Here is a 27,654-nt window from a genome sequence, read left to right as displayed (position 1 = left end):
CCGTGATCACGGATAAAAAAACTACGATATCAATTACGGCGACGCGAAAACATGAAGCATCTACTTTAATTGTACAACTAGTAATGTGATGAGAATATGATATGACGCCCCCTTTAACCCTACGTCTTACTCGCTCTGAAGTTCATTCTGGAGTTGTTTGAGCAAAGTGGGATCCGTCTTGCTTATATACTGGTTGAAGATATGAATGCCCCCGCAGGTCCGCTCTGCTTCCTGTAACGCTGCAGCCACATAATTAGTGAGCTGTGTGGTGCGAACAGGATCATTGTCCAGGAGCTGCCGGGTACGTGTAGGTTGAGTGAGGAACAACAAAAATATCGAAATCACCGACCGTTTTTCGACGATCAAACTCGACAGTGGTTTCAGATTCTGCATAGTATGACTGCGGCACCTGATCAAGGTCCCAGTGAAGTGTCAAGGGGCTGCAATTGGTATGTTAGAACATCAGGATGCATTGATAATATTCACTATTGCAGACGTACCTGACATCTTCATTTTCAGCCAAGCTCTTGCTCTCTTTGACCTCAAAGAATACGTCTGTCCAGAGGTTGAAAATCTCGTTCGGTAAGCGATCAAGCACTTCAGGACGACCGGTGGATACAAGAGACGCAATGCCCAGAGCAGCTAGTTTGCGATGACGAGGCTCCGACATGTGGTCGAACTGCCATGTGAGTAAAGCATGTGAACTAGCTCAGCGCTTCATGACAACATAAGACGAACCTGCCGCCACCAATGGTCCAGCACTGCTTCCCAGATTTTAGCTTCAGGGAGATCCATAGTCTCCGCTGTTGCTGATACAAGCTGCAAGAACATCTGTCTGTCCGCTATGGCAATCCTCGCAAGCAAATATATGCATTCGGTGAGCAGACTTGGCGAGCTCTGTGAATTGTGAGCACACGTGCATTGTATTCAATTAGTACAGACAACTCACCTCGTCGTGATTCAGGAGGTTAACAATGTGACTAAACAAACCAGCAAAATGCATGGCTTGGCCCCAAAGCGTAGCAGGCGCCAACTGAGTTAGGAATTGGAGACAAACCAGTATGTCTTTCTGATTAGTCATTATGGCCTGACCTGTGAGTGCTTTCACAAAAGCATTCATTAGCGGTTGGGCGAAACTCTAAACATTTAGCGGCGCCTTTAGGTGAGTAATAAATAAAGTACCTGCAAGACGGCGAGAGCGTCGACAAATAAACACGACTCGACTATAGACACTATTTTGCCAAGCAGATCTAGATTGCTTGACAACAAAGAGACTGCCAGAGGGACCAGGTCGATGAGACCGGGTCCACCAGTATAGCCCAACGATGATGAATTGCGAACGGCAGCAAGCCAGAGATTAAGTGCGTCTTCATCGAGGTTTATGGCAACCTTCGTTCGCATTAGCATACAGCGCGTCAGGCACATAGACAAGTCTCACGCCTGGAGAAAGGCTGTCTTGGACAAGGGGCACAATAAGACCGTTTAAAGATGACTGCTCTTTCATCGCCTGTAGTACATGAGCATCACTACCAGGTATTGTGATGTGCAAAACTCACCGAGACTAGACTTGTCACGACGACCAAGAGTTGGATTTTGAATAACCACTCCTCGCCCGCAGCAGTCCCTAAACTATGTTGAAAAAACAGCATGACTAAGGAAGTGGTGTTAGGGACTTACACAACTGAGGGATGCCTTCTGAAATCATTTGTGCGTGTGGTGTAATCTAATAAAAATGCGCATAATGTGCTGCAGCGTTGCACGGAAAACTCACTCGAGAACCCGCACGTTCGATCACTACCTTGAGACTCTTGGCCAGACGCTGTTTCGCTTCCATTGTGTCCGCCTCACCCATAAGCTTCACAAGTTCAATAACCGCAGTAGGCAAGTAAGGTACGAAGACATCGATATCAAAATTGACAGTCTATATAGAATGTGAACATAGAATCGTGAATATGTAAAAAGAGACGTACATCGATGCACTCCCGCAAGGCTGTGGCGGCAGTCAGTCGAACAACAGAATCCGTGCCAGGACCTCTGTCTCGCAACAAGTGGATGAGGATGTCCCAAACATTGGGATCGTTGGCTGGTGAACACATGTCGCTAATCCATTTTCCAATAAGCCATGCTATGCGGCGCTTAATGATTGGATAGCTGTAGCAATATATGAGTGAGTGATGTAGAAAGACAAAATAGACTCGCTATTGGTTCGTCTCCCTTGCTTCTGCGATGAGGTTATGTTGCAACCACTGGCTGAAAGGAATTACTTCTTGTAGGTGAGTCGCACAACGTCCAATAGCACAGTACAGAGCTTCTTTCTGTATGACACTTGCCGAATCAACCGTTGGTTGCGCTGGAAATGGGCTCGTCAGTATAGGAGCACATACGAACTGTATATTCACCAATTATCTGCTTGAATGTTGTCTCAAGTAGTGGTGTGACATAAACCTTGTATTGCGATGAAAGGGTCATCAAGACGCGTTCACCGCATGGCTAAAAAGATGAGTCTCATGGCAAGTTGGATCTACATGTGGAACGCACTCGCAATTCATACTCCCATTGATCATTTTCTTTGTCTTCTAAATTGACCCACTCTTCTGGATCAGACATCCAACCCTCGAGATCTGCCAGGTTCAAGGGGATGAAACGTGTCACGAGAAGCCGGACGGCATCCTCGACAAACTCTTGCGAAAGAGCTGGGCGACTCTCATCAGCACAAGGCCACAACTCCCAAAGACAGTCAATACTAGTCTCGGTTTTTGGGCCACCTTTGCGAAACGGCGTCCATCTCGAGAGATTTTCCTTGAACAGGACCATGGCCTGAAGGAGAAAACGCACCGGGAAAACCGCCGTTGGAGCGTCTATGTAGTATGATGAGCAAAGCCAGCATCAGGGCAGAATTAAACTCAGAACCTTGTATTAGCTCTGGCGGACCATTGGTGGCTTGTACAACTCTGTCCCAATAGTAAAGGACGATTTGGTTACCTGTCGGAAGCTGAACAAATTTGTCGGGTTTAAGTTGCTGTAGTCTGCGGAAAAATTTCCCAAAAACGCGGACATGACGGGTCAGTCTGTCAACGGACAAAAGCGTAAGACGATCTGATGTTCCAGATGCTCTCAAGGCAAGGACGAGGTTGATTCGAAGTTCAGACAGTATCTTCAATTGTCCGGTTGAACTCTGGAAAAGTTGCAAGAACTGTATAGTTGATAGCCGATCAGTCACGCTCATAGATTCTCACATAGAAAACACAAACCCAAGGTTCAAGTTTCGCAAACCCGCCTTCAGGCTGGGCGAGTCTAGGCCAGAGCCACAGAGCCATCTTTACAAGACACTTGTAGATGAAATGAGCCACGATGAGATTGTCAGCAGTGCGCTGATCACTAAGCGCTAGTGGCACGAGTGCGGAAATCATCGACGACAGTTTGGAGTAGTAAGCGAACATCACTTCATGCAGTTGATCGATGATCTAATGAAGAATGAGGGTCTGAAGTAATGATGAGATGAAGAGCGACGCACATTGACCATCGTCTTCACGCCAGCCAATAGCTTGACGCCGCTGAACTCCTTCAAGACACTGTTAAGAAGCGCGAGACCCCTGCGAAGGGCAAGAGTTGACCGCGGCTCGCTGTTGGGAGAACCACAGAGGACTTCAAGATTTGTGCGAATGACGTCCATGGTGTCGGCTAGCAACGAAGGCCTAATAGAGAAATTAACGCTGCAAATTCAGTGAGATGACATCAAAGGTACCAACCAGTTCATGGGGTAATCTTGGCGAGCAATTTTCGCAACAATTACTTCATTGCACTCCGCAATCTTATCGAGTCAGTCATAAATTAAATAAAGCCACATTGAGTGGCAATACTTGCCGTATCATCTTCCTCGTCAAAAAAGGTCATGCATCGTGACCGGATCCTAACTCGTTGTTCGTCTGATAAAAGTCTGCTTTATGTTAGCGAATACTAGACCATGTATTGAAAGAAGCACGCACTTCCGTGATCTCCAGTGACTCAACGCCTTGTTTTTGAATTGAATGATGCTTTGCTTCCTCACAGGCAGCGGTACTGATCGGGTGGCGGCGATCTCGTGTAAACCATCGAAAGTCCCAAAGTAGTCCAACAATTCCTCGACGCGTTTACTTGATGCGTGGACTTCGGCAGGGTTTTGAGACGACGCTTGAGTGATGACTTGATACAGCTCTTGAGGGTCAACAACTTTTGTGATGACCCCAAGCTTGGATGGGTTGGCCATGTTCCTTCAAGTTGCTATCGACAAAGGATCGGATAACTCGACCCCAAGAAGAACGCGGTGCCACTAGAAGTCTGAATCACTGGATCACGTTTTAAGGAAGTAAATAATTAAGAACCAAACAGACTCAAATAACGCGTCTCAAGCGCCAGATTGCACAGTGGTAAGCTTTTCTGGGTTTACAGCTTTCCTTCGTCCTTGATTTGCACGAAACATTACATGCGATCCAATTCACACCATGCCAGAAACTCTCAAACGCAGGCTACTACACGATGACGAGCTCGTGGAAGACTCCGAACCCGAAAGAGAGGAAAAAAGGCAACAGATAAGGGAGCAAACAAGGAAGAAGAAACGTTTGCGTATGGACCCACCACGAGCTGATCTAGAGCAAGATATTATCGAGTTAACCGATACCGAACTCAATCCTTCCGGTCCGTCAGTTACTGTAGGTGGTCAGAGCCAGATCAACAAGCCTATCGGTGGTGAGCCTCTTTTGACTGTGTTTCAAAACTCTTGGTACTCATGTCCCCTCAGCTTCCAGCTGCAGTCCACTGACGGAGCTGGCTTCTTCCCGGGAACTTCAAAGTGCGAACCATTTTGCGATTGATATACCTCGACCTTCGTTTGCTGGTGAGGCCTACACTGATCAGCTATTAAATCTCTGATTGCTGAAGGGGTATAGTAATCGCTCCTGATAAACGTAGAAATCGTGTCAATGCACCCAATACAGCGAATGGGCCCTATAGCGCGCAGAAAATGTCGGGTATGAGCCGCACTTTTACATACCCCACCCCGCCTCCTATTGCGACCCTGGAAGTGCCGCTGTCCAGCGACTCTGAGGGTGAATCCCGCCTGAAACTGTCTCACTTTGCTTTCCGAGCGCCTTCATCTAAGCCTAAGATCACCGACCTCGGAGGTTTGTCGTGCTCGGGTAGCTCTGTCGCAGCGGACAAACTTCCAGAATCAACCTCTGCTCCGAAAGCCAGACTGAAGCGCCCCAGTATTCGCCGCTTCTCTGACGACTTCTCACATGCACAACTTGCATCTCTCATCAGCTGCGTTAGTTGCAACCTGAAGTGGACCTCGACGAAGACTGCAAGCCAAAAAGTGTTCCACATCCAAAACTGTGCAAAAAAGAAGTTCCTTTCCGATGAAACAGTCCGGATACTTATACACAAAGAGATTCAATCGTCCTCAGACCAGAAGACTTTGGAAGAAGGCCAAACGTCGGCCACTTTCCTGGAAACGGTTGTCAACGAGGTCTCCCGGACGAAGAAAAGCAGACGCCCTCAAATTCTAGGAACTGTCAAGTCTCTGCCTGAAACTCGTGGTAGTATACTGGGAAGGGCGCGGGCTGTCCTTGATACTTCTGTGCAACACGGAGACTCCGTCGTAGACGCTCAGGTGTCGGATTTGACCCAGGGAGGTAGAAGTGACGTTCCCTGCACTCAAGCTTTTGGAACTAGCATGTTTGCCCGTCGAGCAGACTCGTATCCTCGTGCACAGCCGGGACCAGTGCTGACCCAGGCTTTCGGTGAAAGCGCCCTCGCCCATTTGCAATCTAACTTGGGCCTCGTTGCGCGACATGCTCAAACTTCTGGTCTTTGATATAAGCGTGGTGGATTAGGCTGCTTCTAATGCCCAACTACTTCATGCATTTACTTCCAACAAGCATCCATGATCGTCAATAACCAGCACACTTCGCAGTCAGGCCATATGCCGTCAGCAGCTTCAGCCTTATCAAGAGAACGTCATTCACTCACTCCCGCTTACTTGACAACGAGCCGAGCTAATTTAGGAGCCGATCAATTTGTGTTCAAGTTGACGCTAGTACTAGCTCGTAATGGTCTCAACGTGTCTTTCCTGCCCCTTTATTCATTTCCGTGACGCTATTTTGTAGCGTAGAAATTCTGACTATAATGTTCTACTATCACCTTGCATCTTGCTTGTAATAACTCAGGCATCCTTGCCGCCTCCGGGTGGAGCCTTACGTAACGAGGTAACGAGGTTTAACAATTTAACCATGTTAATTTATTGTTGGAGTAGTGCTCATGTTGACGGGGACTAATAAAAGGCGTTAACCTGTTTTTTGTGACATTGTCCCGCCACCTAGTTCCTCTCTGCTCGCTGCTTGCGTTCCATGAATAAATATGCCTGGACGTCGCTCTCCTGAAGACGACACCACTCTCCTCGACGATTCCAAGTCCAAAGAGTATGACTGCGCCCGGGATGAAAAGGGCAATCAGTCCGAGACACTGGACCAAACCCGTATGGAAGAAGACAGCGATTCCGATACGACCTCAACAAATTCATCGGATGAATTTGACTGGGACGAAGAAGAAGTCCCTAGTCAAGTAGAGAATCCGGAAACTGGCACAAAGGCGAGACGGGGCAGGGCCCTTTGGCTCGGCTTCATGAAGCTCGCAAGGCCAGTCAGGGCTCTATTAGTTGGCATACTTGGTGCCGCATTCTTCATAATTCCGTTGCTGGTAGTAGAGTTGAGGTTCAAGGACAAGGAAAGTGTTCGGCTGCAAGTCCGTGTTTGGTCCCTTTGGTTGTCGATCACTTGGGCAGCCTCCTGCGCAACATACTTGGTTGTGGATGCCATTCCACGCACTGTGATCTACGTTATTTTCTTACTTGGTGGCCAAGTCGAGCGTCTGAAGACGCAGATTGAAGTACGTACCGCTCGGACTTCTCGTTAGCAGTCTGGCTGAATCTATTGGTATAGTTGACACTTGCTGTCTCGGCATGGCTAAAACTTATACTCGATATTTCATGGGCCTGGATAGCGCTATCTGCAATTACGGCCTTCTACAAACCTCCTGGTGCATACTGGGTTGTTATTAACCGTGTGATGCAGGTAAATGCTCCTCTCATACTTTATTACATTGGTTAAATGTCATTCCGTTCAACAGACTCTCTTTACTGCAGGTATCATCCTCTTTGTTGAAAAATTGTTTTTAAGGTTTGTCGCCATCAACTTCCACCAACATGCACTCGCAGATCGTCTTGCGGAGAATCGGATGGGACTGAGGGCGCTGGACTATCTATCAAATGCACAACTCGCTCCCGCAAAGAAAAGTCCAAACGTCAAGAATGGGCACAAAAACACTTTGAGTTCTTTTGGGACCGCACTTGACCTTTCCGTATTCCATGGTAAGAGTCACCGCCGAGATGGAACAGATGGAACAGTCAGTGGGCAGGCCAGTACAGCTACTACACCTGTTCTCGAGAAACACGAGCGCGAAGCACACCATCATCGGTCGCACAAAAAGCGTCATACTAGTCGCGCCGAGACGAAAAGACGACGCAAGGGGTATATGGCAACTGTTGTTGTTGACCAGCTGACCGGCGCTATTGGGCAAGTGGCGCTTAAGAATTCCAATTTTAACCGAGGCGGCGACTTCTATGCCCTGGATTCTGCGCGGAAGCTCGCAAGGAAGCTCTTTCACGCTCTTAGTGTCACTAGCCCTGGACGCTCTCATCTTGTCGTCGAAGGTATGGTAATTTGATGATAAAGAAGATGGCCTAACATTGTTTCTTGACAGATTTCTACCCTTATTTCCGTTCGACTGCCGAGGCGGTGGGTCACTCCATTTCTACGGGTTCATTCATCTCACAGTTTCAGTAGCATGCTGCTTTTGCTATCTTTGATAAAGACGGCAATGGTGACATCAGCAAGCGAGAAATGAGGGAAGCTGTACAGAGGATTTATCGGGAGCGTAAGGCCCTGACTGCCAGTCTGAAAGTGAGTCCATGTCTTCATTCGAGAAATACTGCTCACAGCTTCACATAGGACGTTGACTCAGCCGTTGCAAAGCTGGATGCAGTCCTTGTCTGCATTGCATTGCTCGGTATTCTCTTCGCATGTCTCCTCATTTTTAATAGGAACGACACGCTAGCCTCGCTTGTTCCTCTTGCGACAATTATTCTCGGATTTTCGTTCATCTTCGGACACTCTGCGCAGACGCTGTTTGAGTCGGTAAGTTGGAGCAATTCGTTCGTCCATCATACAACCCAAGTTCACTTCTGCTTAAACAGATGATCTTCATATTTTCTACGCACGTCTTCGATGTCGGCGATTTGGTCATGATTGACGACCAGGTGTGTTCCTTACGTGAACAGCTTGCATCAAACTAACAAATATTCCTTTAGTACCTCATTGTCAAAGAATTTGGTCTATTTTCTACTACTTTCCGTCGGGTTGACGGCCAAGAAATTATCGCACCGAACTCGCTGCTATCAAGCACGAAGCTTGTCCATAATTTGCGGCGGTCAAACAGCATGTGGGAGAGCACGACACTAATGATAGCGTACAACACACCCCTCGAGCTCGTTGAGCAGCTCAAGGCACGCATTCAAACCTATATCACAGCAAATAACAGGGAATGGAGTGGATCCGCGGTGAACATCGACAAAATGGAGTTCCAGAACGCGATTCATCTGACGGTGGCTGTTGAACGTGAGTGTCTGTGTAACTAGATCGACTGTGGGGTCTGATACCTGGATTTGCTACCTGCTTCAGATCGCCCGAACTGGCAGGACTGGGGAGGGCGCTGGACGCGGAGAACTGCTTTCATGAAACATCTCAAGAACATTCTGGAGGATCTAGATGTCAAGTATACAAAGCCCGTACAGCCTGTGCTGCTGCCCAGCTCTCCATGCCCGACGAGCGCGTTCCGCAATGTAGGCGTGGAGGTTAACACCCGTGGCGGCGAAGAGAATCTTACTGCATGGAAGTAAGACGGACTTGTGAAGTTGCATTGTGCTATGGCCCCTTATGTTATGACTCCACATCCCGCAAATCTTTTGTAGCATAGCGGACTGTAATAGACTTCAGAGATCTAGCTAGAATCCTGTTGAAGGGCGGTAATGTAGCTACATATATGCGCATGTTAGTTAGATTAGCAAACAAATCAGCACAGCCTAAAAGCCGGCATGTTGAAAGCCGGGAATCGACAGATTTGAAAAAGCAAACTCGAGAAGGAACTATGCCAAGTTGATAGCTATATGGGGGCCAGTGCAAATGATGAAGTCAAAAATATTATCATGCTTTTGGGCTCAAGGCTCTGTCTGCCAAACCAGCGACCTCGATGACGCCGCCTACAAGGTGCAAGCTACCCGTGACGAGCACGCTAGCGTTGGGCATTTTACGCACTTCTTCCACGGCGTCCTCGATGGACGGCAGAACGTGCACTGTGCCAGAGTAAGTTGGGACAAGCTTGTTCCAGGCTGCTTCAATCTCTCTCTGAGTCTTGAGATTGAGGTTGTCAGTTGTAAACATTGCCGCGGAGGTAAGGTCTACCGGAAGTATATATAAGCTTGCATTTGAGATAGGTGACGATACTTACCGCCTTTGAAATTGCCGCTGGCATAGGTCACATTACTACAGAAAATGACCTTGGCGAAAAATTCTTCCTTCTTCTCCAGGCTGCCATGCATCGCCAGTCGCTCCTCTATCTTTTGCAAGATGGCTGTCAGGAAATCATCTCCTGAACGTCCACTGGTGCAATTGAAGATAAGTACTCGGAGTGGGTGCCCGTCAGAAACGGGGGAACTAGAATCCAATATAAACGGGATGTCACTGAAACTAATGCAGATAACAAACGTACACGGGAAGCCCGACTGCTGGGCTTACAAACCATTCCAAACAGCACGCAAGGCTCTCTTGTGTGTGTGCTCCATCGAGGAACCATGTCGTAGCCTCAAACTTCGGATCGAGTACTGTCTGGCAACGGCCAGGCCAGTGAGCATTTTTGAGGCCGTCCAGAAAAGATGTAGGGAGGGATCGCAATGGTTTTATCTCTGATCCGCTCCATGTTGCGCTAGTAGCACCACTAGTGTTGGGATCTGACATGGGGGAGTATGACCGATCCATGATACTGAGGAACGTGTGCACCAATTGTACCGCGAGACCCGCGTTCGATCTCTGGTGAGCACCGGCAAGACCTATAACAACGGATTAATTGTGTAGGTAAACGGAAAGACACCGATAAACATGCCTAACTGGATAGTGGAAGGGAGGGTGTCAATAATTGTGAACTGAGATGCCTGCAGTGCAAACACGTATGAGCTATAAGGAGGCGTGAGATGTAAGAGAGTGCGAATTACCCTCTGCTCTGCTGCACAGACACCAAGCTCAAGTATGCCTTCCTCAGGCTGTTCAACAGTCAGGGCCGGAACCCCTTCCTATTCTATCTGTCAAATACTTATGATGTGGACCTGACAAAGAAACGCGCCTTATATATTCCACCCTTCTGATTTGCAATCTGACTGAGCTTTTCTCCAAGAAGCCTTGTGTGGTCATACCCGAGGGCGGTAACGCCTGTGACAACTGGCTTGGGGACGATATTTGTACTGTCGGAGCGTCCACCAATGCCTACCTCAAGAATTGTCGCATCAACCTAACGATGAAGTTAGAAAGATAAATGGTCAGGATTTTTGGCACACCTTGAGTTGGTTGAAAGTGTAGAAGGCCAGGAGCGTAAGGTAGCGAAAGTAGTTTGGCATGAAGGGGGTAGTGACGGCTTCGCACTGAAAGGGTTTTTTGTCTAGTGCGGACGACTATTAGTGCAAGAAACGGAAACCAAATACCTTCGTATTCTGGAGCAAATTCCACACCTCGAAAAAGTAACGAGTAAATTCCTCCTCTGAAAGTGGCTCGCCGTTGATGCGAATACGCTCACGGACAGCGACCAGGTGAGGAGAGGTGTACAGGCCTGTGTTACTTGTCAGGGGAGGCTCTCGTAGAGCTGGGAAAGTAAGGCATACCAGTTTTCCAGCCTGGCCTAGCTGCCCTCAATAATGAATCTGTAAATGCGCTTGTAGAGCCCTTCCCTTTGGTTCCCGTGATATGTATGACATTTAAATTGTTTAACTGGGATGGCTGTAACGGTACTTCGTCATAAACAAGACAGTAGAGTTGACATATGACATACCTCAAGGCCCACCCTGCGTAGATAATCGATCATTTCAGATATAGCATTAGGATTGAGCCCCACTCCCGCAGCACGTACGGCCTCCAGGATAGCAGCATTAGTTTGAAGGCTGTTCAGTGCATCTATAGCATCCCTGTAAGTCGGAATGGGTGCGGTGGACATCCTGCGTCCGTGAAAATGAGAGAGTTTTAGTCTCTTGGTATGTACAACAATAGATAGGAAGTTGAAACGATAAGAAATGGGCATCAGCAGGTGCCGGACATGAAGAGATTAAAAGATAGCGCGTCTAGGCCAACTGTGGCCCGGAATAATGTGGGTGAGTCACATGACCAGGCTATTGAAGACGCGTGATAAAAATAGAACAACACCTCCTGAGACACGAACCATACCCATGCACTAACTACAACTACGATGGACAAATTTGTAACTGTAATCAAGCCTGCGCGCTCCTCTCTCAAGGAAACAGAGAAATGTACAAACTCATCACGATTTACTCCATATGCTACTTCAAAACCGAAGACCAACAAGAACTTCCCAGATGGAATGTCGAAGTCAAATTACCCAGAGGCTGTGGCACAAGACAAGGCGCGCTTGCGCCAGTGCGTATCTTCTAATTTGTCTTCTTGCATTTTCACTGACCGTGGCACCCGACAGGCTCCTGGCCCCTCTCAAAAAAGACGGTACCTCCAAACCCTCTGCTGGGGAAATCACCAAGCACCTGCTGAACACCCTTGCGGATGAGTCAAACCCAATTACTCATTCTAATATATATGAACGTTCTGGTGCATTTTTATCCTCCCCTCTTTTGCTTTCGCATTTCATTGTTAACTTTTCAAACTATCTACAGACTATATTGTTTCGGCCGCATCAGGCCACCAGCGCTCTGACAGGCGTGGTGGCGGGCATGGTCGAGAGTACCTTGACGAGCGCTCTGAGAAGCTAGAAGCCCAGAAGCATGAGAATGCACGCGACTTACACCCAGTGAAAAGAGACGAAACAGAAGGGAAAAGGGGTGTGCTCAGTGGTGTACGCATCTATATCGGTGGCTACCTTGCGGGAACAACCGACATTGAGATGAAGCGGATAGTTTCTGGTGCTGGTGGTGTCACGTTGTAAGCGCAATCTCTCTTGTGATCTTCCGAGTCATTAATTTTTCACAGGCTTTCCCCTAGCGGCGCTACGCATATTCTCACGTCGCAACAACTCTCAGGTTCGAAGACTCATAAACACCTCGTGTCAAAGCGCGTTCCTGCACATGTGGTGCGGCCCGAGTGGGTATTCGAGAGTGTGAAGGCAGGTCGTAGATTGCGAGAGTGGGAGTTTACGGCCATTAAGCCCGGGAACACTATGGATTTGGCAAAGATGTTCGGGCACAAGAAGGAGCTGTAACTGGGAATTTTTTCGCGGCTGGTCCTCATTGTGTGTTGATCTCGAGAATGTATCGATACCAATAATTTATCATTATTTTTATTCCAATTGCCATTTAACGCCAAGAAAAAGATACAACGATAATATATTCTACCGTAACAAGCCTAGTAGTCCTCCTCAGTGCAGTGATTGATGGAGACAATGAAAAGATAATTATTGAAGTTTTTCCACCGCAGGACACAAGAGTGACTGAATCAGGTCATTCATTCAATTTGTCTTCTCACATATCGGTCCTTGTCGATTAGTGGTTAAATCATCGCATTGTGGAAACACAATTCTGCGAAGCCGGAAGTTCGAATCCTCCCTGGGACATACCAAGGGCATTCTTTTTCCATTCCATTTTGCGCCAAGACGCATGTACTGTATGTTCAATCGCCTTGGTGCTTTACTTACATGCAAAATGAGCACGCCGTTATAATGTGACATTGCAGCGAGGCCTCAAGCCTCACTCCCTGTAAATGTATAGCTCCCCAAGCTGCCTGTCCCACTCCCGAACTCGCTGCTAAAATCGGATTCACTCCCCTCGTCGCCCTGACTACTTTCTGCATCACTTCTCTCTCTATCTCCATCACCCACGCTTTCATTTTCAGCCCCACCCAACGTGGAACTTCGCCTAAGGTTTCCGCTTTCGCTCTCCAGCCTGTATCGATCTGCACTCCTCACTTCCTCGGCGCATCGCAGACACGTCCATCCGCATGAGCCATCATCTGCGGCGCGAAGCATGCGCTCAGCAAGACAAGCATAACAATAAATATGTTCACAAGAAGCAAGATATGGCGTTGTTATCGGATATGGAGGTTCCCCGTCTCCCTCGGTATTATTATCACCAACATCGCTGTTTGATGATGCAGAGAATGCCGGAGTGTACGATGCCAGTGCGCCAGTAGCATCACCAAAATTCACATTTAGGGAAGCGTTCTCAGCACAAATTGCGCACTGGTCTGGTGGGAGGGAATAATACTTTCCGCGTTTCGGCGCGCGTATTTTTTGTGTAGGGGAGGGAGCAGGGAGAATGGATGAAAAGGTTGATGCGAGCCTTCGTGCCACGGAGCGAGGATTGATGAGCGGGAGGAGGAAGAGGAGAAATTCCTATAGCAGAATGAGCCTGAAATGAAAGCAAATAAAGGAACGACGTACTGTAAATGCGTGCCAGACCATCTGGCGATTCATAAATTCATAACTAACATCACGTTTGAGGAGAGCCTGCGAAGGTTCAAGCCTCATCATCAGGAATCTATCAACAATTGTCCTGTATCTGCGATAAACCGTATCAAAAATTCGCTAACGATAGCACGCACTGCGGGAACGTACTTTCCGTTCCATAAGAATGCAACGAAGTTGAGTAGACTGAATGCACCATGTGCGGTCTCGAGACTCATCAAGGCAGCCCAAGCGCGGCGACGGGTATCAGATGCAGGGGCATCTGGCCACGCATGCGAGAGCGCATATGCATGGAGTCGGTTGTGGAAGTAGGGAACAAGGATAGTGAGTGCACCATGGATAATTAGTCGTCGTCGTTGTGGAGGCCTGGCTGCGGTATATTATTCAGACGTCGAATATTTGCAAGAGATGTGTTCACTCACAGCCCAGGCCAGAACTTGGGGCGGAATACCGCAGGCCCTGCAGCATTGCGCCATAGCTTGCACCAGAACTCCAAACAGAGAAGCGATAAAGCACGAGTTGGACGAGGAGTGCTAGCTCAGGCTCAAATCGAGCTTTTATGGAGGCCTGTTCCTGCATCAGCAGATAACATACTGACACGTAGAACACGTACGTTGACGGTCGCAAGGGCCTTCGATACTGGCTCTGTAAGTATGTGCACAAGTTCGGCATCGAGGAGCTCAGCGTCTAGTTGTCCAACGCGAAGAATGCGATGGTTCGGTCTATGAAATGCTGGGGACGCAAGGACATCTTGTATAGAGTGAAGGTGGGGCTGGGCAGCGTCCCATGCTTGCTGCCATGGACTGCTCATCGAAGCGGGGATACAAAGTCGCACGTGATTACATGATATTGAATTGACTCGATAGATTTGATCTAATAGCTTCATAACGCGAACGTCGACGATGGCAGAACAACTACAGCAGTTAATACTGGATACTCTCGATGCACAGTTGACTTTACCAGATACCCGTGCACTAAAAATCCCTGGCCAATCTAGCCCAGCGTCCAGTCATGATGCACAGATCACCATTCTCGGTGCCTTAAATTCGTTACTCAGCCGGGAGGCTAGTTTACTTTCCTTTCTCTCATGATCTCGTATTGAATGAACTTGCAGATGATAACGTATGAAACACATGAAGCTTCATCGCATGTGCTTACACCCGAGGGCGTCCAGATCGTGCGTGAGGGCTCGCACGAGGCTCGTGTCTGGGCCGCCCTCCCCGAACGTGGTAGTGCCCCGCTCGGCGCGCAGGATCTCAAGAAAGCAGTGGGAGACGAGGCTGCAAAAGTCGGGCAGGGACGTGCGTTTAAGAGTGGATGGATCTCGAAAGAGGGGAATGGTTTCGTCAAGGCCGTGCGTGTTTCGTGCTGATATTTCTATGACTGTGCGATTAATAGGCCGGTAGGTGTCTAATATTACAGATACGACACAGATTGAGCTGCGTGAGGTAGAGTCGTCAGGGACACTGGCGGCCGGTGAAAAAGCACTCGCTGAATTACGAAAACGCAAGCTTATCATACAAAGGTTCCACTTATTCGTCCAACGTAAATTATTGAGTCTAACTGTTACAAAGAAAGGGTCAATGGTTCACTGTGCATAAAGGCGCCAATTTCAGTACTTCGATTGCAAAACCGGAGACTGATTTGACCGTTGATATGCTCACTTCGTGAGTTTAGTGTTCCAATGTAGCAGTGTTAAAGCTTATACTGGTCTAACCCCCAGCGGCTCTTGGAAAAAGTCCACCTTCAAAAAATATAACTTTGACGCAGATGGGATACCCACATCCGGCGGTGCTCTCCACCCTATCCTTAAAGTCCGCGAGGAGATCCGTAGTATTTTCTTAGAAATGGGGTGCGTGATCATTTCATCGTATAATGAGGCTGTAGAATAGCAGAATCACACTTGATGCTGAATCTTACGGATGTTACAGTTTTGAAGAAATGCCCACGGGAACTTTCGTCGAATCTGGATTCTGGTGCTTCGATGCACTTTTCGTTCCCCAGCTGCATCCTGCACGCGAACTCCAAGATACCTTCTATCTCTCAGGTATGTGCTTGCCTTCCTTGCCTTCGTCAATTTATCGAAAATTTATAGATCCGTCGACGTCCCTCCCTCCGCCGTCCGATTACTACGAACGCGTCGCACGCGTGCATGAGCACGGTGGGTACGGCAGCATTGGTTACCGCACACCCTGGTCGCACGAGGAGTCGCATAAGCTCCTCTTGCGCACGCACACGACTGCCTCGTCCGCTGCCATGCTATACAAACTCGCAGCCAAATGTCGAGGCGAAGATATCGACGGTGGCCTTTCTGCAAAATCGCAACCTGGAGCCGCAAATCCGAGCGATGATGGATTCAGACCAGCAAAACTCTTCAGCATTGACCGCGTGTTCCGTAATGAGACAATGGATGCTACTCATCTTGCGGAATTCCACCAAGTTGAGGGTGTTGTTGCAGATCGGAACCTGACACTTGCAGATTTGATTGGTGTGTTGTGGATCCTTCCTTAATCCATCTTCCCTCTACATAGACATTTACTAATAACCTTTCATCTGCACAGGTTTCATGCGGACTTTCTTCCGGAAGATGGGAATGAAGAATCTGAGGTTCAAACCTGCGTATAACCCGTACACAGAGGTGCGTTTTGACCCTCCTCTCCGTTTCAGGTACTGATTGAAACTTGATAGCCTTCTCTTGAGATCTTCGCCTGGCATCCCCTCCTTGAAAAATGGGTCGAGATCGGGAACAGTGGCATGTTCCGCCCTGAGATGCTTGCACCCATGGGATTCCCACCTGATGTGCGTGTGCATGGGTGGGGAATTGGGCTCGAACGACCAACTATGATTCGGTGAGTAGTCTTTTTTTTCGCCTCGTCCCACCCCTTCCTGCATTCTCTTATGGGGCGTGATGCTGAAGTTCTTGATACAGGTATGGTGTTAACAACATCAGAACGCTTGTCGGGCACAAAACGTCTATCGAGAATGTGGAGAACTCGCCCGCTGTCATGTTCTAGATGCATCAAGGGGGTGTACGCTGATTTAGAAGATACCGAAGATGTATCACCATAATTTTAAGTGCACGCTTAACGAGTGTCACGCGAAATAAAATGATTGAGACAATAATAATTTTTGCATACAATATCAGTGTAGGGTGTGTACAATCTACAGCATCATAAGGTACCAGAAAGCTCAGAACGAGAATACAGCAGCATTCTTCCTCGACCCGAACATGTACACGAGCGCTTGGGACATGAATAGCCCAACCGTGATACCGATCGTGACGGCTATCATCGCACTTCCAATATCCACACCGCTTCCGTCTGCTGTGATGCCTCCCGCCTGCGACAGACCCGACTACAAAGCGTTCATCACCAGCAAACCCAGAAAGAAAGAGCACTAACCGGAACAAGGAACAGCACACCCGTAACCATACTCGTAAACGCCGTCCCGCCCATCTTCCTCGAATAGACATTCCCCAGCAATCCCACAGTGAAAGCCCCGATAGCGCTCACGATATCGCTCCGATTAAAGATATAGTGATTAGCGACTTTGTTGCTCGCGTAACTCGCACACGAGATGACCACCATCACCGGAAGTTGTTTGCTCCGCCACGGTTGCAGATTCGCGAGGGACGATAGGATACTGAACAACGGGACGATGAGGAACTGCGTCCAGAAGGGGAAGGGCTGGAGGTACCAGCCGAAGTGTTTAGGGCGGTAACATCCGCCGATGATGTCTGTCTGCATCACGTTCGTGTTGTTCGTGAAGGTGAAGGTGCCGTAGATGGGTCCTAACCCTGAGGAGAGCGATGAATTGCCGCTTGTGGAGTTGTCTGCTGCGAATGTGCCGACGATGGTGGCGCTCGTGGAGATCTCAGCGGCAAGTGTGGTGAGGTGGTGCCGTGCGGTTGGATCGAAGAGGAGGTATAGGTCTGACCCAATCTGCAGACCGAAACCCAGGAAGAGGGTGTAGATGAGGGCGTATACCATTTTAACGCTACCGCAGACGATGTTTTTAGAGGCCAGCTCCAAGGAACTACTCACTGGAAATAGGTCAGCGGGAGGAACGACTCTAGAAGAGGCACTTACGAATCAAATAACCAGGAAGAATACCGATGATTGCAGACGACGAGACAGCTGTATAACAGAATATCTGACTTCTGATACTACTGAGTCCTCGTGCTGTGAAGGACACCAGCATTGCCGTTGTAATCCTAGTAAATTATGAGCATCACGATGAAAATATGAGCATCGAGATATCTTACTCAAAGACGTTCGCATACATAGCGCTCTTCGCAGCAACCCTGAGTTGCAGGAAACACAACACAAAGGCGCCACAGCCAGCGATCCCCATATCGATGAACGAGCCTCCAAACGCCAGCGGACAGATTAACACTGATAACCAGAAACTCAAGATGCACCTGAACCACCACGGGTACAGCGGTTTCGCCGACAACAGGTCGTCGAGTTGTTCCGTCGCCTTCCGCGCACTGATCTCATCGTGCACCACAGCACGATAGATGATGTGGACCTTGTGCAGGCTGCCCAACGAAAGACCTCCACCGGACTTGATGAAATGGGTCTCCGAAGTCATCGTGTCGTTGTCGCCGAAGGAACAGATGATGACGCTCGGTAGATGGATGAACTCGGCGTCGACTTCGAGGATGCGCGCTGCTGCGAGGAGCTGTGATTCGATACGGTGAGAAGGTGCACCGAACGTCATCAGCGCTTTTGCAAGCTTGAGCAGGAAGTTTTGGCGATGGATGATGGCTGGAACCCTGCACTGAGCTCCAGTTGCGCAGACAGAAACGAAGACTTACAAGTAACATTGAACTCGATCTTGATCTTCTGTTTCTCCTTTCTGCGCCTGCGATAGTCCATCTGCTTCAATGCCGCCCGCTTCTCGTCGTCATAGTCGTCGAGACACTTCTTCCTCACACCAGTAATTGTAGGATCATCTGGGTCCAGCAGCTGCGAATTCTGGGAATTATCCGAGTTCGCTCTTCGCATGGGTTCACCGCCCATTTCTTCGTCGTACTCATCGTTAAGCTGAGCAAAACGACGACGTTGGAAAGGGACGTTCTCGCCCTCGGCATCGACTCCGTACAGGTCGATGAGGTTAGAGAACAAGCCACGTCTTCTCCCATCCTCGTCGTCCACGTCGCAATAGTCGACCTCATTGTCATCGTCTGCGTCCTTTTCGTCATCATCCAGCCTGACATCGTCATACTCCTTATACTTATCCTTGCCGTCCACCGTCTGTGCCTCGATGTCAGTCAAAGTCCCTTCACTGGTCCGAAAGTCGACATGCCGCTCATCGTCGTTCCCCATATATGCATTTCGCGGTGGAGGGATATCATAGGGATGCTGATAGGACGACATTGAGTATCTGGAGTCCTCGTCTTCATATAGCGTAGACTCCGAATCTTTGTGAGCACGACCACGTAACCCTTGGTTAGGAGCGACTGGAGCCTCCGACGCGTAAGTTTGGAGCGTCGGTCGTCTACTTCGTGACGCTCGAAGATGGGCCTGAGCTGAGAAGGGGTCGGTGAAATCCGGTACAGACGCACGAGGCCCCCCGGTCGGTCTTGTAGGTTCAGGGATTTGGGGCTCAGGGATTTGGGACTCGGGAAAAGTATGCTCAACAAAGCGCGGACTCGGGTTGAACGAAGGGGGCCTGGGAATACGTGAAATTCGACCAGTACTGTCAGAGGGTCGCGCTTGTTGCTGCTGTTCGAAAGAAGAATTTAGCGACTGCCTTTGTACTTGACGTCGCTGGAGGGTATTTGTGGAGGGCCGTTGTAGGTAACGGCCTGAGTCTCCATCGGGATACGGGTTATATGACATGACCTGCTCGGATAGACGACGAAAGTCCAGCTTTCGAGGCAAGAACTGCAAGAAATCTGATAGCGTCACTGAGGGGGATGACGAAGAAGGGGTATGGTTCAGTGGGTGGTAGGAGAGGAAGGCGGACGGGCGATATAGACTTTGACTGAAACAAGCGAGAGGAAGCAGTGTCTTGGTCATTTCAGTTTAGACCAGTAGAGTCACCAGAAATTACGATCCCGTCCAGTCAGATTCTACATTGAGCCGATCGCAATATTTTCGTGCATAAATCGCCAAGGTGACCTGCAGGCCAAACCTCTTGTCAAATGAGTTTATAGTAAGCACGGGGACTCATCACGATCAAGTCCATGACTTGCGATTAGGTCACAAATTTGGACTAGTGCTAAGGTTGTTTCTTAGATCAATCACTGACGGGACGCAATCAGCACCAGCACTTTGACTTGATAGCATCCAGCTCACCGCATCTCGAATGTCTGACTCCGTAATTGAAATGCTCACTAAGGGTGCTCAGTATCAGTATAATCAAGAACCGTTCTGTATTCACAGTTGAGCGTTAAATAGCGTGGTTCTCCCATTCCTGTACCGTGATACCCATGATGCCATCCTCCGCACCCTCAAACCTCTTGAAACCCAATCGGCCATAAAATGCCGCCGCCTCTGTATTCCTCGTATCCATGCCCAACCAAACGCTCTTTACAGCATTTTCTTTCAAATTCTCTATCGCCCGTGCGATCAACTTCCGCCCCCATCCCTGCCGCTGATGGCTTGGCAGAATGTCAATGTGCAAATGCGCAGGCGCGAACGCCATCATCGCATCGCTCGCTCTTGGGAAGTTCATGATGGTGTTGATATAAGTCCTATCAGCAGCCGTGAGCGCTGCATCAGAGTCATGCAGTAGGGGGCCGTAATGGGCTTTGAGCGGGGGCCACCAGTCGGCTTCTGCACTCTCCTCGAATTTGCGGGTGTCGAACGCGCCGAGGGTGTACCCTACGACTTGTCCGTCGTCGTCAAGCACGAAGCCCCATGTTGATTCAAGGTTGAGGTAGGGGAGGGCGTAGATAAGGCCTGGGAGTGCAGGAAGGGAATGTAAGTGCTCGGATGATGTGCCCGCGTTTGCGGTGAGCAGGCAAATGTTGGAGAGAGCAGACTGGTCAGCCTTGGTAGCTGGTCGGATGATGGGGGCCATGGTGAAGGTAGACGAAGAGAACGAAGGGACACGGCCGTAATCGTACCGTGTGATATTACTGAGCACATGGGTACATCACCGAGCTCGTGATCCTGCGACATTGCCGAGTGAAAAAATAAAGTGACATGTCTGAGAGCCTTATACTGAGAGCAGTACCTCAGGTGTGGATGAACGTTAACCCCGTACAGTCCACCCACAACAAAGGTACACATCTTATTTTGGATAAGAATAGGGTTAGGGTTAGGAGGGTGGTGGAGCAAAAAGGAAGGCCTGCCCAGCCAGAGTGGCCGTGGCAGGACAGGAAAATATTGAGACGGTGCATGAGCCGGAGCTCATACAAACCATAGTTACCCTCTGTATGGACAAGGTCGCCGTGCTATGAAGGGTCCCCACAGCCCACAAACCCGTGTACATGAAGGAGCTTATGCCATCAAGGTAAGTATGAGTTGTTACACTCTCAACAGCAGCCTTATATACATTTCATGACAGTGCACGGACCATCATATCCATATTAGGTACCTACGTGTGGTCATGCTACTTTTTCGACCTGCTCGAGCCTCATCAGAAATGATTCATGATGCTGCTCGAAGATATATTGCTCGCGAACACCGTCACAACTTATTCAGAAATAATTTCTCGTAGCTGCTCATTCACGATCGGTCTTATAGTGGCAGAGCAATTCTGTTTGAAAGTGCTCCGAGTGATTCTGATTTTGTACCTAGCATGTGGTTCTACTTTCCTCCTTTCCCATCACCGCTAGGGGAGTCCTCGCCAGGCCCAGAAATCACTGACCAAACATCACAGTCAGTATATGCTTCGCAACAAAGGAAAAGCGAGTCGAGAGTGCAGTCCTTCGACTAGCACAAAAGAAAACAATGAAACTCACGCAGTGCCCCGAGAACAACAACCATATATATCCAGTACTTCTGCACGAAACTTTTCTCAGGAACAGGCACTACTGGCTCGCCTTCAGGCGTGAGCGGAGGTGGGATTCGCAGCTCAGGTCTACAGACACGAACATGTCAGTCAGACAAGTTTAAGGACGCGAGAGAATGCATACAAAGGTGCCATCCGTGGTGACTTGAGCACTATACTCGCGTTATGTGCTGGGTAGCTCCCCGTGCTCGTCACAGGGCATATTCCATCTTGAGGTACTGGCGACACGGAATAGTCGATCGCAAATGGTTCTCCCGTTGCGGAGAAATGGATAACTATATTTGCGGATGTGGAGGAAGGGAGTAGACACTATGTGGAGAACATATCAGTCCTTCACTCACAAATCAAAGTAAAACATGACTGACTGCTTTAATACTCGACACTGACCCCTCCGATTCTGGAAGCTCGATTGCGACGTGGTACATTGCGCCTTGCATATTAGGATTCACTGCGTCTGCGAACTCTGCAAGGTCATCCTGTAATGACTCTGCTAGTGACAATGGGGCGTGCGAGCCAGTGGGTGAAATGGATTTGAAGGATGGGATGGAGACAGTTCCCAGCTCAGCCCATGGTGTCACAGGAAGGTCAGGATGCACTACACGGTGCATTAAACGTAACTCGGTGGATTCATTGGTTTGGGACGTAACCAGCTGGGAGAACAGGGATAACGTTAAGAGCGCGAAGGGTATTGGAGTGTACATGTTAAGTCTACTCGTCAGCGCACATGCGAAACATGATGTTAGTGGTGGGACCCCGGCATAACATATTGGAGTATCCAGGGGTCTACCACTTGACTCGATGTGATTAATTGATTTCTTCAAGTCTGCAACTGTGATCTACAAAGTAATCCTGAAGTCCAGCTACACCCTGCTGGCTTCATATCTTCTACTAACCAGAATCAGCCATGCCCACTATCTCAGTAGACAAAGCCGAGCTTTTCGAGCGGCTCGGACATCAGTATAGTACGTCCCCCTCCAACTGTGTTTTCTATAAGTCTGATCACATCGCAGCCACGGAGGAATTCGATCGGTTGTGCTTTGACTATGGACTAGAATTAGATGAAGACGTATGCCATTCTTTGTTTTTTCTAACGCCGGAATGATTCGCTGAACGAATAAAAAGACCACAGCGGAGGTAGAAGCTGCGATCAAGAAAGGACTTCCCGCAGAACGTCCCGTGCGTCTTGCTTTCTAGTAAACCAATTACACTCATGCCGATAGTTTGCTCTAGCAATTAAAAATCGAAGTACCCGCAAACAGGTGTGCTGCTAGTTGGCGCAACCGCAATGCACATCTAATTAGCACGCAGATATGATCTGGTCTGTCTAGAAGGTATCTCGCGCGCCTTACGTGCTTTTCTAGGAAAACAAGATCCGCCGCAATACACACTCGCATATCCCCCAGGCGGTGAGAAAGATCTCATCACCGTTACCGTCTCCCAAGAGGTACCCGTACCCTTTACATTGTCCGCACTAACAAACATCACCACTCCCAGACCCAACGCGTCCGTCCCTTCTTCGCATGTGCAGTGCTGCGCAACATCAAATTCACGCCCATAAGCTACGCATCCTTCATCGACCTCCAAGACAAATTGCACCAAAACATCGGGCGCAGGCGAAGCCTCGTCGCCATCGGAACACACGACCTCGACACCCTCACCCCTCCATTCCGATACGAAGCCCGTACACCCACCAACATCGCTTTCGCGCCTCTCGGTCGGGAAACAGTGCACACCGCTGCAGAGCTCATGCAGATCTACGAATCGGACAAACACCTCTCCCGGTACTTGCATATCATCCGAGATTCAGATGTCTACCCGATCATTTATGATGCAGAGGACCACGTGTTGAGTATGCCACCTATCATCAACTCGGAGCATAGTAAGATCACGCTGGAGACTAAGAATGTGTTCATTGATACGACTGCAACGGATGATACGAAGTTGCAGATCGTGATTAATATGGTGGCGAGTATGTTTTCAGAGTACTGTGCTGAGCCTTTCACGTGCGTCGTTTTGTTTTGAGCTTGTGGTTTGATTCGGGAGCTGAGGATCTGTTCCAAGGATCGAACCTTGCAAGATCGTCTTCCCTGACGGTTCGACGCGCATATCTCCTGATATCACTCCTCGCACCGTGACCGCACGCGCATCGTATATTAACTCCTGCACCTCTCTTTCCCTAAAACCTTCCACAATCCAGTCCCTCCTGTCACGCATGAGCCTCTCACCCACCCTCTCACCCAACGACCCCGACGCTCTAATCGTTTCACTTCCATGCACGCGTCCTGACATCTTCCATGAGGTCGACATAATGGAAGACGCAGCAGTCGCTTACGGGTTCAACAACCTCCCAGATATCTTCCCCCAAACCAGCACAGTCGCACAGCCATTACCGATCAGCAGGCTCACAGACGTTATCCGGAAGGAGTGGGCGATGGCAGGATGGGTCGAAGCGTTACCTTTCATTCTCGTACGTCCCTTCCCTTCCTTCCCCTCCCCTCCTCCACCTCAGCGCACCTAAAAAATACAAATACCTAACAAAACCCAACAGTGCTCACACGAAGAAAACTTTTCCTTCATGAACCGCCCCGATATCGGATCCCTAGCAGTAAAAATCGCCAACCCCAAAACCCTCGAATTCCAAGTAGTCCGCACATCCCTCTTGCCAGGGCTGCTCAAAACCATCCGCGAGAACCGCTCGCATGCTCTCCCAATGCGCGTTTTCGAGCTCAGCGACGTCGTGTTCAAAGATACCTCTCGAGAGAGGCAAGCGCGGAATGAGAGACATGCGGGTGCGGTGTGGTGTGCGAGGAGTGCGGGTTTTGAGGTCGTACATGGGTTGTTGGACAGGGCTATGAAGATGTTGGAGGTTCCGAGGATCGGGAAGGGGGATGGGAAGAATGTGGGGGTACTATATTAAGGAGGGGGATGGTATGTTCTGGCTCTTGTTTTGTGTGACGTGGTACTGATGTGTTTTAGATCCTGCGTACTTCCCTGGACGCGCAGCGACTATTTATTACCGCCCGCCACCCTCAAGGACCCCCAAAACAGGCGAGCTTGCTGATGAGCTCAGAAATACCCTGCACATCAATCAAGACCGAGACATTGTGATCGGCACGCTGGGTGTGCTACACCCCACCGTGCTCGAAAAATTCGAGATCACGTACCCTTGCTCAGCGCTAGAATTCAACATGGAAGTCTTTCTAAAGCGATCGTAGTTGACAATGACCGGAAATAAATTGCGTAGGATGTAGGATGTACTTGAAATGACATCTAATTTCCAAAGACGAAAAGACGCCAACAGACAGACTTTCAATAAATATCACTATAAGCACAATTGTGACCATTATCGTCTTAATCCTAGAAAGATAAATATCACGTCTGTCGATAGAAAGCAGAATACACGGCCTATCCGGTCCTCGAAGCAAAGGATGCGAACTTTACAAGAGGCCTGCAGCGCGCAAGTCCTCACACAGCCTACGCTCGCGCTCAATTGCATCTCTGATCCGCCGTGCACGGTCTGGATCGGTTGGAACGACCGATTGCATCTCTAACGCTGTATCTCTCCCAATCACATCATCACTAACGTCGTGGGAAGGCACCCGTTCTAGTCCGTCTGCACCCGAAGATCCTGTTCGTGTAGGAACGCGGAACACTCCGAGACGCTCAAAGAGTGATTGTCTCCTTGTCTCTTCATCTGCTCCTGGCTGTGACGTGGTAGAATTGGAAGAAGAAGAGATAATGCCGCGTTCCCAGCGCTTGACGCGCCAGAAACCGAAAGCACTTGTGAGAAGGAGGAACCAGCCGGCTGTCATGAGGAAGAAGGAAAGCCATTCATTGGCTGCTGTGTTTGTGAGGAACCCATTGTTTTCTTGTAGTCCTTCTCCAGAGTTGGACCAGGAAGATATATCGTCGGTAGAAGCGAACGTGGTATTATTTAGGCGGTCGAGGTTGGCGTCCAACCACTCGTTGGCGTCTTGGGTGCTTGTGAATGTGGGCCAGGCATCGGCTGGGTCTGAGCCTAGAGGTGTACCGTTTACGTCGTCTAATCGCGCACGGAGGCTAAAGCCCCACTGGATTAAAGTGACACCAAAACCTGCCCTGCTGCCGTAACGAGCGGCGTGGGTTGTGTGCATGACCCATGTGAGAACGAAACCAATGAATTGGAAGGTGACACTGATGAGGGCGTTCCAGAGGAAGGAGAAAAGCGTGCCTGTGGGAAGGCCATCTACGACAACACAGCCTTGGGAAAGAGTGAGGGATGCATGAATGGAAGAAGGAAGGAAGATTGAATGAGTGTGGTAAGGAGGAGCAGCGTCAGCTTGGGCTGCTGCATAAGTGGGGGGAGCTGTGTTGGAAGATTCTTCTGGAACAAGATATACGTTGTCTCCTGCGAGAGAGTCAATACGTTCTTTGATGAAAGATTGAATGATGGTTACCTTCCTGTACACGTACGCCTTGCGATGGTTTGGCAGCTACGTTACTGAATACACCGTCATTTCTGGTGCCCCCTCCAATGGCTCTGCGAGAGCTAGCTTCAGCAGTGAAACCCCATCTGTTGACATAATGGGATGGTAGGACGGTAGCTGCAGTTCGCTTCCACCATGACCCTGTTGGGGGTGGAGGTAAAGAATCTACAGCAAAGACAGGTATTATGCCATTAGAATTTCCGAATTCATTGGGCACAGCATGAGAAGATGGTTGTGGGGGAGAACCAGGAGGAGGTTGGTCATAGTCGCAAATCGGAGACTCGAAATTGTAAGTTGAAGGATTCAAAGGATTTGGAAAAGTCAGATGACTTGATTCATCTAGGTCATCACCATCGTCGTCATCTTGGTCGTCGAAAGCAGCTTCGAGTTCTGCTGAATCTGGGTCTGTGCGTGGATTAGGGAGTGGAGCATAACGATTAGACATGGTATGAGACGAAGGAGGATTACATGAATAATAAATAAATAAAGACGTTGATCACAGTTAGCTAAGCATCTATAAAGAAACTACTTTGGCCGTAAACCGGGCCGTTAGGCGGTGAATACCCTGGTGAACCAGTTCCACTGGCATTTCTAACCATCCTGGTAACTCGCTCACAGCTCTCCATCCTAGCTTGCATCATCCTCTCAAACATCTCTAAGATCTCCACTCCAGGCTCCCTTCCACTCGATCCAAGTATTGGTTGTCCTCCAGTCTGGTTGCTGTGAGCAAACGCCGGTAACATTGGTGGTGGTGCACGCTGTTTCACTATTCCACCTCTAGGCATTCCTCTCGTTGTTGCAATTCCCTCCAACTTCAATCCAAACGCCTTCTTTCTTTTCATCCACTTGGTCGTTTCTGATGTTTTCTTCAGCAGAGTTTGGCTCCTCCATCTCCCTCTCTTCTTCATCATCTGTCGCTGCTGCTGCGCTAGCGTCTCGTTCTTGCAGTGACATCTCTAGTTGTGCGCGTGTACGGTACACCCACATCCGTTCCTGATGATAGAACGCGACTAAATTCTCGAGAAGCGTAATTGTCGATTCGACAGGATGTAATCCAACGCGTGGTGGTGAGGAGGGTGGTGTGGGTAGTAGTGTATTCATAGCCATGGCCGCTTGTTGTTGGGCGTAAGCCTGCTGCTCAACGTACCCTGACGAGAGCATAGTATAGAATGGTCTAGATGTTATCCTCGAGAACCCAAGACGATAAGACACGAGACTAGAGACGGCAAGGGAAAAAGTCGAAAGTGCCCTAGTTATAAACTCGCATGATTCGGGCTGGCCCCTCGGCCTAGACTGCTCTTTATTCGGCCCGCAACGATGCACCCGTCGGAATTTCAATTTACTGCGGGGTACTTGCGGGGTTACAGTATTATGTAATGTTAAAATCGGTTTCGATGGGTTAGATTGACATGAGTATGACACGAATACGAGTACGTTGCACTTCTTG

General features: G+C 49.1%; 13 protein-coding genes and 1 non-coding gene across 14 annotated transcripts; 6 read left to right on the top strand and 8 right to left on the bottom strand.

Moving 5' to 3' along the window:
• Positions 1–6: 6 nt before the first annotated feature.
• Positions 7–4,318, bottom strand: DFJ58DRAFT_811164 (ARM repeat-containing protein). The gene is made up of 21 exons (XM_041391463.1): positions 3,987–4,318; positions 3,865–3,937; positions 3,750–3,811; positions 3,515–3,695; positions 3,252–3,464; positions 2,911–3,193; positions 2,745–2,858; positions 2,539–2,693; positions 2,400–2,490; positions 2,200–2,350; positions 1,971–2,151; positions 1,772–1,921; positions 1,678–1,723; positions 1,557–1,624; positions 1,439–1,507; positions 1,183–1,389; positions 950–1,138; positions 739–897; positions 501–679; positions 350–440; positions 7–294 (listed from the first exon to the last, which is right to left on the bottom strand). The coding sequence occupies exons 1-21, from the start codon at positions 4,244–4,246 to the stop codon at positions 127–129; spliced, it is 3,090 nt and encodes a 1,029-aa protein (XP_041238919.1). The 5' UTR covers positions 4,247–4,318; the 3' UTR covers positions 7–126.
• A 60-nt stretch (positions 4,319–4,378) lies between these two features.
• On the top strand, positions 4,379–6,290 carry DFJ58DRAFT_708565 (uncharacterized protein). The gene is made up of 3 exons (XM_041383790.1): positions 4,379–4,725; positions 4,778–4,873; positions 4,926–6,290. Exons 1-3 carry the CDS (start codon positions 4,482–4,484, stop codon positions 5,849–5,851), a joined length of 1,266 nt encoding a protein of 421 aa, XP_041238918.1. The 5' UTR covers positions 4,379–4,481; the 3' UTR covers positions 5,852–6,290.
• Positions 6,291–6,393: 103 nt separating this feature from the next.
• On the top strand, positions 6,394–8,728 carry DFJ58DRAFT_667367 (Mechanosensitive ion channel-domain-containing protein; the record flags this gene model as incomplete). Its single annotated transcript, XM_041382616.1, has 9 exons — positions 6,394–6,921; positions 6,975–7,106; positions 7,162–7,402; positions 7,460–7,744; positions 7,795–7,829; positions 7,878–7,994; positions 8,043–8,228; positions 8,288–8,350; positions 8,402–8,728. The coding sequence occupies 9 exons, from the start codon at positions 6,394–6,396 to the stop codon at positions 8,726–8,728; spliced, it is 1,914 nt and encodes a 637-aa protein (XP_041238917.1).
• Positions 8,729–9,178: 450 nt separating this feature from the next.
• DFJ58DRAFT_95535 (Mur ligase) lies at positions 9,179–11,480 on the bottom strand. Its single transcript, XM_041395644.1, has 10 exons — positions 11,185–11,480; positions 11,018–11,132; positions 10,841–10,965; positions 10,697–10,780; positions 10,486–10,650; positions 10,358–10,435; positions 10,249–10,297; positions 9,859–10,195; positions 9,598–9,803; positions 9,179–9,547 (listed from the first exon to the last, which is right to left on the bottom strand). Exons 1-10 carry the CDS (start codon positions 11,428–11,430, stop codon positions 9,294–9,296), a joined length of 1,659 nt encoding a protein of 552 aa, XP_041238916.1. The 5' UTR covers positions 11,431–11,480; the 3' UTR covers positions 9,179–9,293.
• An 81-nt stretch (positions 11,481–11,561) lies between these two features.
• On the top strand, positions 11,562–12,720 carry DFJ58DRAFT_811158 (uncharacterized protein). Its single transcript, XM_041391462.1, has 4 exons — positions 11,562–11,783; positions 11,839–11,966; positions 12,032–12,296; positions 12,345–12,720. The coding sequence occupies exons 1-4, from the start codon at positions 11,596–11,598 to the stop codon at positions 12,571–12,573; spliced, it is 810 nt and encodes a 269-aa protein (XP_041238915.1). The 5' UTR covers positions 11,562–11,595; the 3' UTR covers positions 12,574–12,720.
• Positions 12,721–12,842: 122 nt separating this feature from the next.
• DFJ58DRAFT_t131 lies at positions 12,843–12,924 on the top strand. The gene has a single exon. It is a non-coding gene; the product is annotated as a tRNA-His (tRNA).
• Positions 12,925–13,050: 126 nt separating this feature from the next.
• On the bottom strand, positions 13,051–14,584 carry DFJ58DRAFT_733033 (Pex12 amino terminal region-domain-containing protein; the record flags this gene model as incomplete). The annotated part of the gene is made up of 5 exons (XM_041386232.1): positions 13,051–13,701; positions 13,750–13,867; positions 13,924–14,143; positions 14,196–14,340; positions 14,387–14,584. 5 exons carry the CDS (start codon positions 14,582–14,584, stop codon positions 13,051–13,053), a joined length of 1,332 nt encoding a protein of 443 aa, XP_041238914.1.
• A 43-nt stretch (positions 14,585–14,627) lies between these two features.
• DFJ58DRAFT_95478 (tRNA synthetases class II core domain (F)-domain-containing protein) lies at positions 14,628–16,992 on the top strand. Its single transcript, XM_041395642.1, has 11 exons — positions 14,628–14,837; positions 14,888–15,127; positions 15,180–15,298; positions 15,348–15,440; positions 15,497–15,625; positions 15,705–15,820; positions 15,869–16,261; positions 16,335–16,411; positions 16,462–16,622; positions 16,703–16,924; positions 16,980–16,992. Exons 1-10 carry the CDS (start codon positions 14,676–14,678, stop codon positions 16,785–16,787), a joined length of 1,575 nt encoding a protein of 524 aa, XP_041238913.1. The 5' UTR covers positions 14,628–14,675; the 3' UTR covers positions 16,788–16,924; positions 16,980–16,992.
• On the bottom strand, positions 16,963–18,782 carry DFJ58DRAFT_718427 (DUF1212-domain-containing protein; the record flags this gene model as incomplete). The annotated part of the gene is made up of 5 exons (XM_041384473.1): positions 16,963–17,127; positions 17,175–17,815; positions 17,862–17,986; positions 18,038–18,542; positions 18,593–18,782. 5 exons carry the CDS (start codon positions 18,780–18,782, stop codon positions 16,963–16,965), a joined length of 1,626 nt encoding a protein of 541 aa, XP_041238912.1.
• A 1,177-nt stretch (positions 18,783–19,959) lies between these two features.
• Positions 19,960–20,925, bottom strand: DFJ58DRAFT_95486 (acyl-CoA N-acyltransferase). Its single transcript, XM_041395643.1, has 2 exons — positions 20,079–20,925; positions 19,960–20,026 (listed from the first exon to the last, which is right to left on the bottom strand). Exon 1 carries the CDS (start codon positions 20,803–20,805, stop codon positions 20,173–20,175), a length of 633 nt encoding a protein of 210 aa, XP_041238911.1. The 5' UTR covers positions 20,806–20,925; the 3' UTR covers positions 19,960–20,026; positions 20,079–20,172.
• Positions 20,926–21,343: 418 nt separating this feature from the next.
• On the bottom strand, positions 21,344–22,486 carry DFJ58DRAFT_811146 (uncharacterized protein). The gene is made up of 4 exons (XM_041391461.1): positions 22,107–22,486; positions 21,866–22,050; positions 21,692–21,810; positions 21,344–21,592 (listed from the first exon to the last, which is right to left on the bottom strand). The coding sequence occupies exons 1-4, from the start codon at positions 22,440–22,442 to the stop codon at positions 21,537–21,539; spliced, it is 696 nt and encodes a 231-aa protein (XP_041238910.1). The 5' UTR covers positions 22,443–22,486; the 3' UTR covers positions 21,344–21,536.
• A 76-nt stretch (positions 22,487–22,562) lies between these two features.
• Positions 22,563–25,032, top strand: DFJ58DRAFT_811144 (uncharacterized protein). Its single transcript, XM_041391460.1, is given in 10 exon segments — positions 22,563–22,703; positions 22,752–22,807; positions 22,864–22,917; positions 22,972–23,000; positions 23,050–23,185; positions 23,236–23,744; positions 23,803–24,208; positions 24,290–24,640; positions 24,660–24,669; positions 24,718–25,032. 10 exon segments carry the CDS (start codon positions 22,646–22,648, stop codon positions 24,954–24,956), a joined length of 1,848 nt encoding a protein of 615 aa, XP_041238909.1. The 5' UTR covers positions 22,563–22,645; the 3' UTR covers positions 24,957–25,032.
• Positions 25,033–26,662, bottom strand: DFJ58DRAFT_907933 (uncharacterized protein). The gene is made up of 2 exons (XM_041395082.1): positions 26,178–26,662; positions 25,033–26,128 (listed from the first exon to the last, which is right to left on the bottom strand). Exons 1-2 carry the CDS (start codon positions 26,650–26,652, stop codon positions 25,179–25,181), a joined length of 1,425 nt encoding a protein of 474 aa, XP_041238908.1. The 5' UTR covers positions 26,653–26,662; the 3' UTR covers positions 25,033–25,178.
• Positions 26,663–27,487, bottom strand: DFJ58DRAFT_811137 (uncharacterized protein). Its single transcript, XM_041391459.1, is given in 2 exon segments — positions 26,663–27,034; positions 27,054–27,487. 2 exon segments carry the CDS (start codon positions 27,366–27,368, stop codon positions 26,714–26,716), a joined length of 636 nt encoding a protein of 211 aa, XP_041238907.1. The 5' UTR covers positions 27,369–27,487; the 3' UTR covers positions 26,663–26,713.
• Between the last annotated feature and the right edge of the window lie 167 nt (positions 27,488–27,654).

This window comes from Suillus subalutaceus (assembly GCF_016647625.1).
Source record: "Suillus subalutaceus strain FC151 chromosome Unknown DFJ58scaffold_138, whole genome shotgun sequence".
Lineage (NCBI taxonomy): Eukaryota > Fungi > Basidiomycota > Agaricomycetes > Boletales > Suillaceae > Suillus > Suillus subalutaceus.
Note: the sequence above shows the minus strand (reverse complement) of the source record. Positions and strands in the feature narration are given on the sequence as shown.

Coding starts and splice junctions, on each gene's coding strand:
- DFJ58DRAFT_811137 (XM_041391459.1), bottom strand. CDS start 27,368: ATGCTCTCGTCAGGGTACGTTGAGCAGCAGGCTTACGCCCAACAACAA.
- DFJ58DRAFT_811164 (XM_041391463.1), bottom strand. CDS start 4,246: ATGGCCAACCCATCCAAGCTTGGGGTCATCACAAAAGTTGTTGACCCT. Junction 1,625..1,677: donor AGAAGGCATCCCTCAGTTGT/GTAAGTCCCTAA, acceptor AACATAGTTTAG/GGACTGCTGCGGGCGAGGAG. Junction 680..738: donor TGGACCATTGGTGGCGGCAG/GTTCGTCTTATG, acceptor CTCACATGGCAG/TTCGACCACATGTCGGAGCC.
- DFJ58DRAFT_907933 (XM_041395082.1), bottom strand. CDS start 26,652: ATGTCTAATCGTTATGCTCCACTCCCTAATCCACGCACAGACCCAGAT. Junction 26,129..26,177: donor AGGCGTACGTGTACAGGAAG/GTAACCATCATT, acceptor ACTCTCTCGCAG/GAGACAACGTATATCTTGTT.
- DFJ58DRAFT_708565 (XM_041383790.1), top strand. CDS start 4,482: ATGCCAGAAACTCTCAAACGCAGGCTACTACACGATGACGAGCTCGTG. Junction 4,726..4,777: donor GATCAACAAGCCTATCGGTG/GTGAGCCTCTTT, acceptor ATGTCCCCTCAG/CTTCCAGCTGCAGTCCACTG. Junction 4,874..4,925: donor ACCTCGACCTTCGTTTGCTG/GTGAGGCCTACA, acceptor GAAGGGGTATAG/TAATCGCTCCTGATAAACGT.
- DFJ58DRAFT_811146 (XM_041391461.1), bottom strand. CDS start 22,442: ATGTACACTCCAATACCCTTCGCGCTCTTAACGTTATCCCTGTTCTCC. Junction 22,051..22,106: donor CAGTGTCGAGTATTAAAGCA/GTCAGTCATGTT, acceptor TTCTCCACATAG/TGTCTACTCCCTTCCTCCAC. Junction 21,811..21,865: donor TCACCACGGATGGCACCTTT/GTATGCATTCTC, acceptor TCGTGTCTGTAG/ACCTGAGCTGCGAATCCCAC.
- DFJ58DRAFT_811144 (XM_041391460.1), top strand. CDS start 22,646: ATGCCCACTATCTCAGTAGACAAAGCCGAGCTTTTCGAGCGGCTCGGA. Junction 22,704..22,751: donor GCGGCTCGGACATCAGTATA/GTACGTCCCCCT, acceptor ATCACATCGCAG/CCACGGAGGAATTCGATCGG. Junction 24,209..24,289: donor AAGCGTTACCTTTCATTCTC/GTACGTCCCTTC, acceptor AAAACCCAACAG/TGCTCACACGAAGAAAACTT.
- DFJ58DRAFT_95486 (XM_041395643.1), bottom strand. CDS start 20,805: ATGGCCCCCATCATCCGACCAGCTACCAAGGCTGACCAGTCTGCTCTC.
- DFJ58DRAFT_811158 (XM_041391462.1), top strand. CDS start 11,596: ATGGACAAATTTGTAACTGTAATCAAGCCTGCGCGCTCCTCTCTCAAG. Junction 11,784..11,838: donor GACAAGGCGCGCTTGCGCCA/GTGCGTATCTTC, acceptor GGCACCCGACAG/GCTCCTGGCCCCTCTCAAAA. Junction 12,297..12,344: donor GGTGCTGGTGGTGTCACGTT/GTAAGCGCAATC, acceptor AATTTTTCACAG/GCTTTCCCCTAGCGGCGCTA.
- DFJ58DRAFT_95535 (XM_041395644.1), bottom strand. CDS start 11,430: ATGCCCATTTCTTATCGTTTCAACTTCCTATCTATTGTTGTACATACC. Junction 10,966..11,017: donor TAGGCCAGGCTGGAAAACTG/GTATGCCTTACT, acceptor CAAGTAACACAG/GCCTGTACACCTCTCCTCAC. Junction 10,298..10,357: donor TCTGTGCAGCAGAGCAGAGG/GTAATTCGCACT, acceptor TTTGCACTGCAG/GCATCTCAGTTCACAATTAT.
- DFJ58DRAFT_95478 (XM_041395642.1), top strand. CDS start 14,676: ATGGCAGAACAACTACAGCAGTTAATACTGGATACTCTCGATGCACAG. Junction 15,299..15,347: donor CGCAAGCTTATCATACAAAG/GTTCCACTTATT, acceptor ACTGTTACAAAG/AAAGGGTCAATGGTTCACTG. Junction 15,821..15,868: donor AGATACCTTCTATCTCTCAG/GTATGTGCTTGC, acceptor GAAAATTTATAG/ATCCGTCGACGTCCCTCCCT.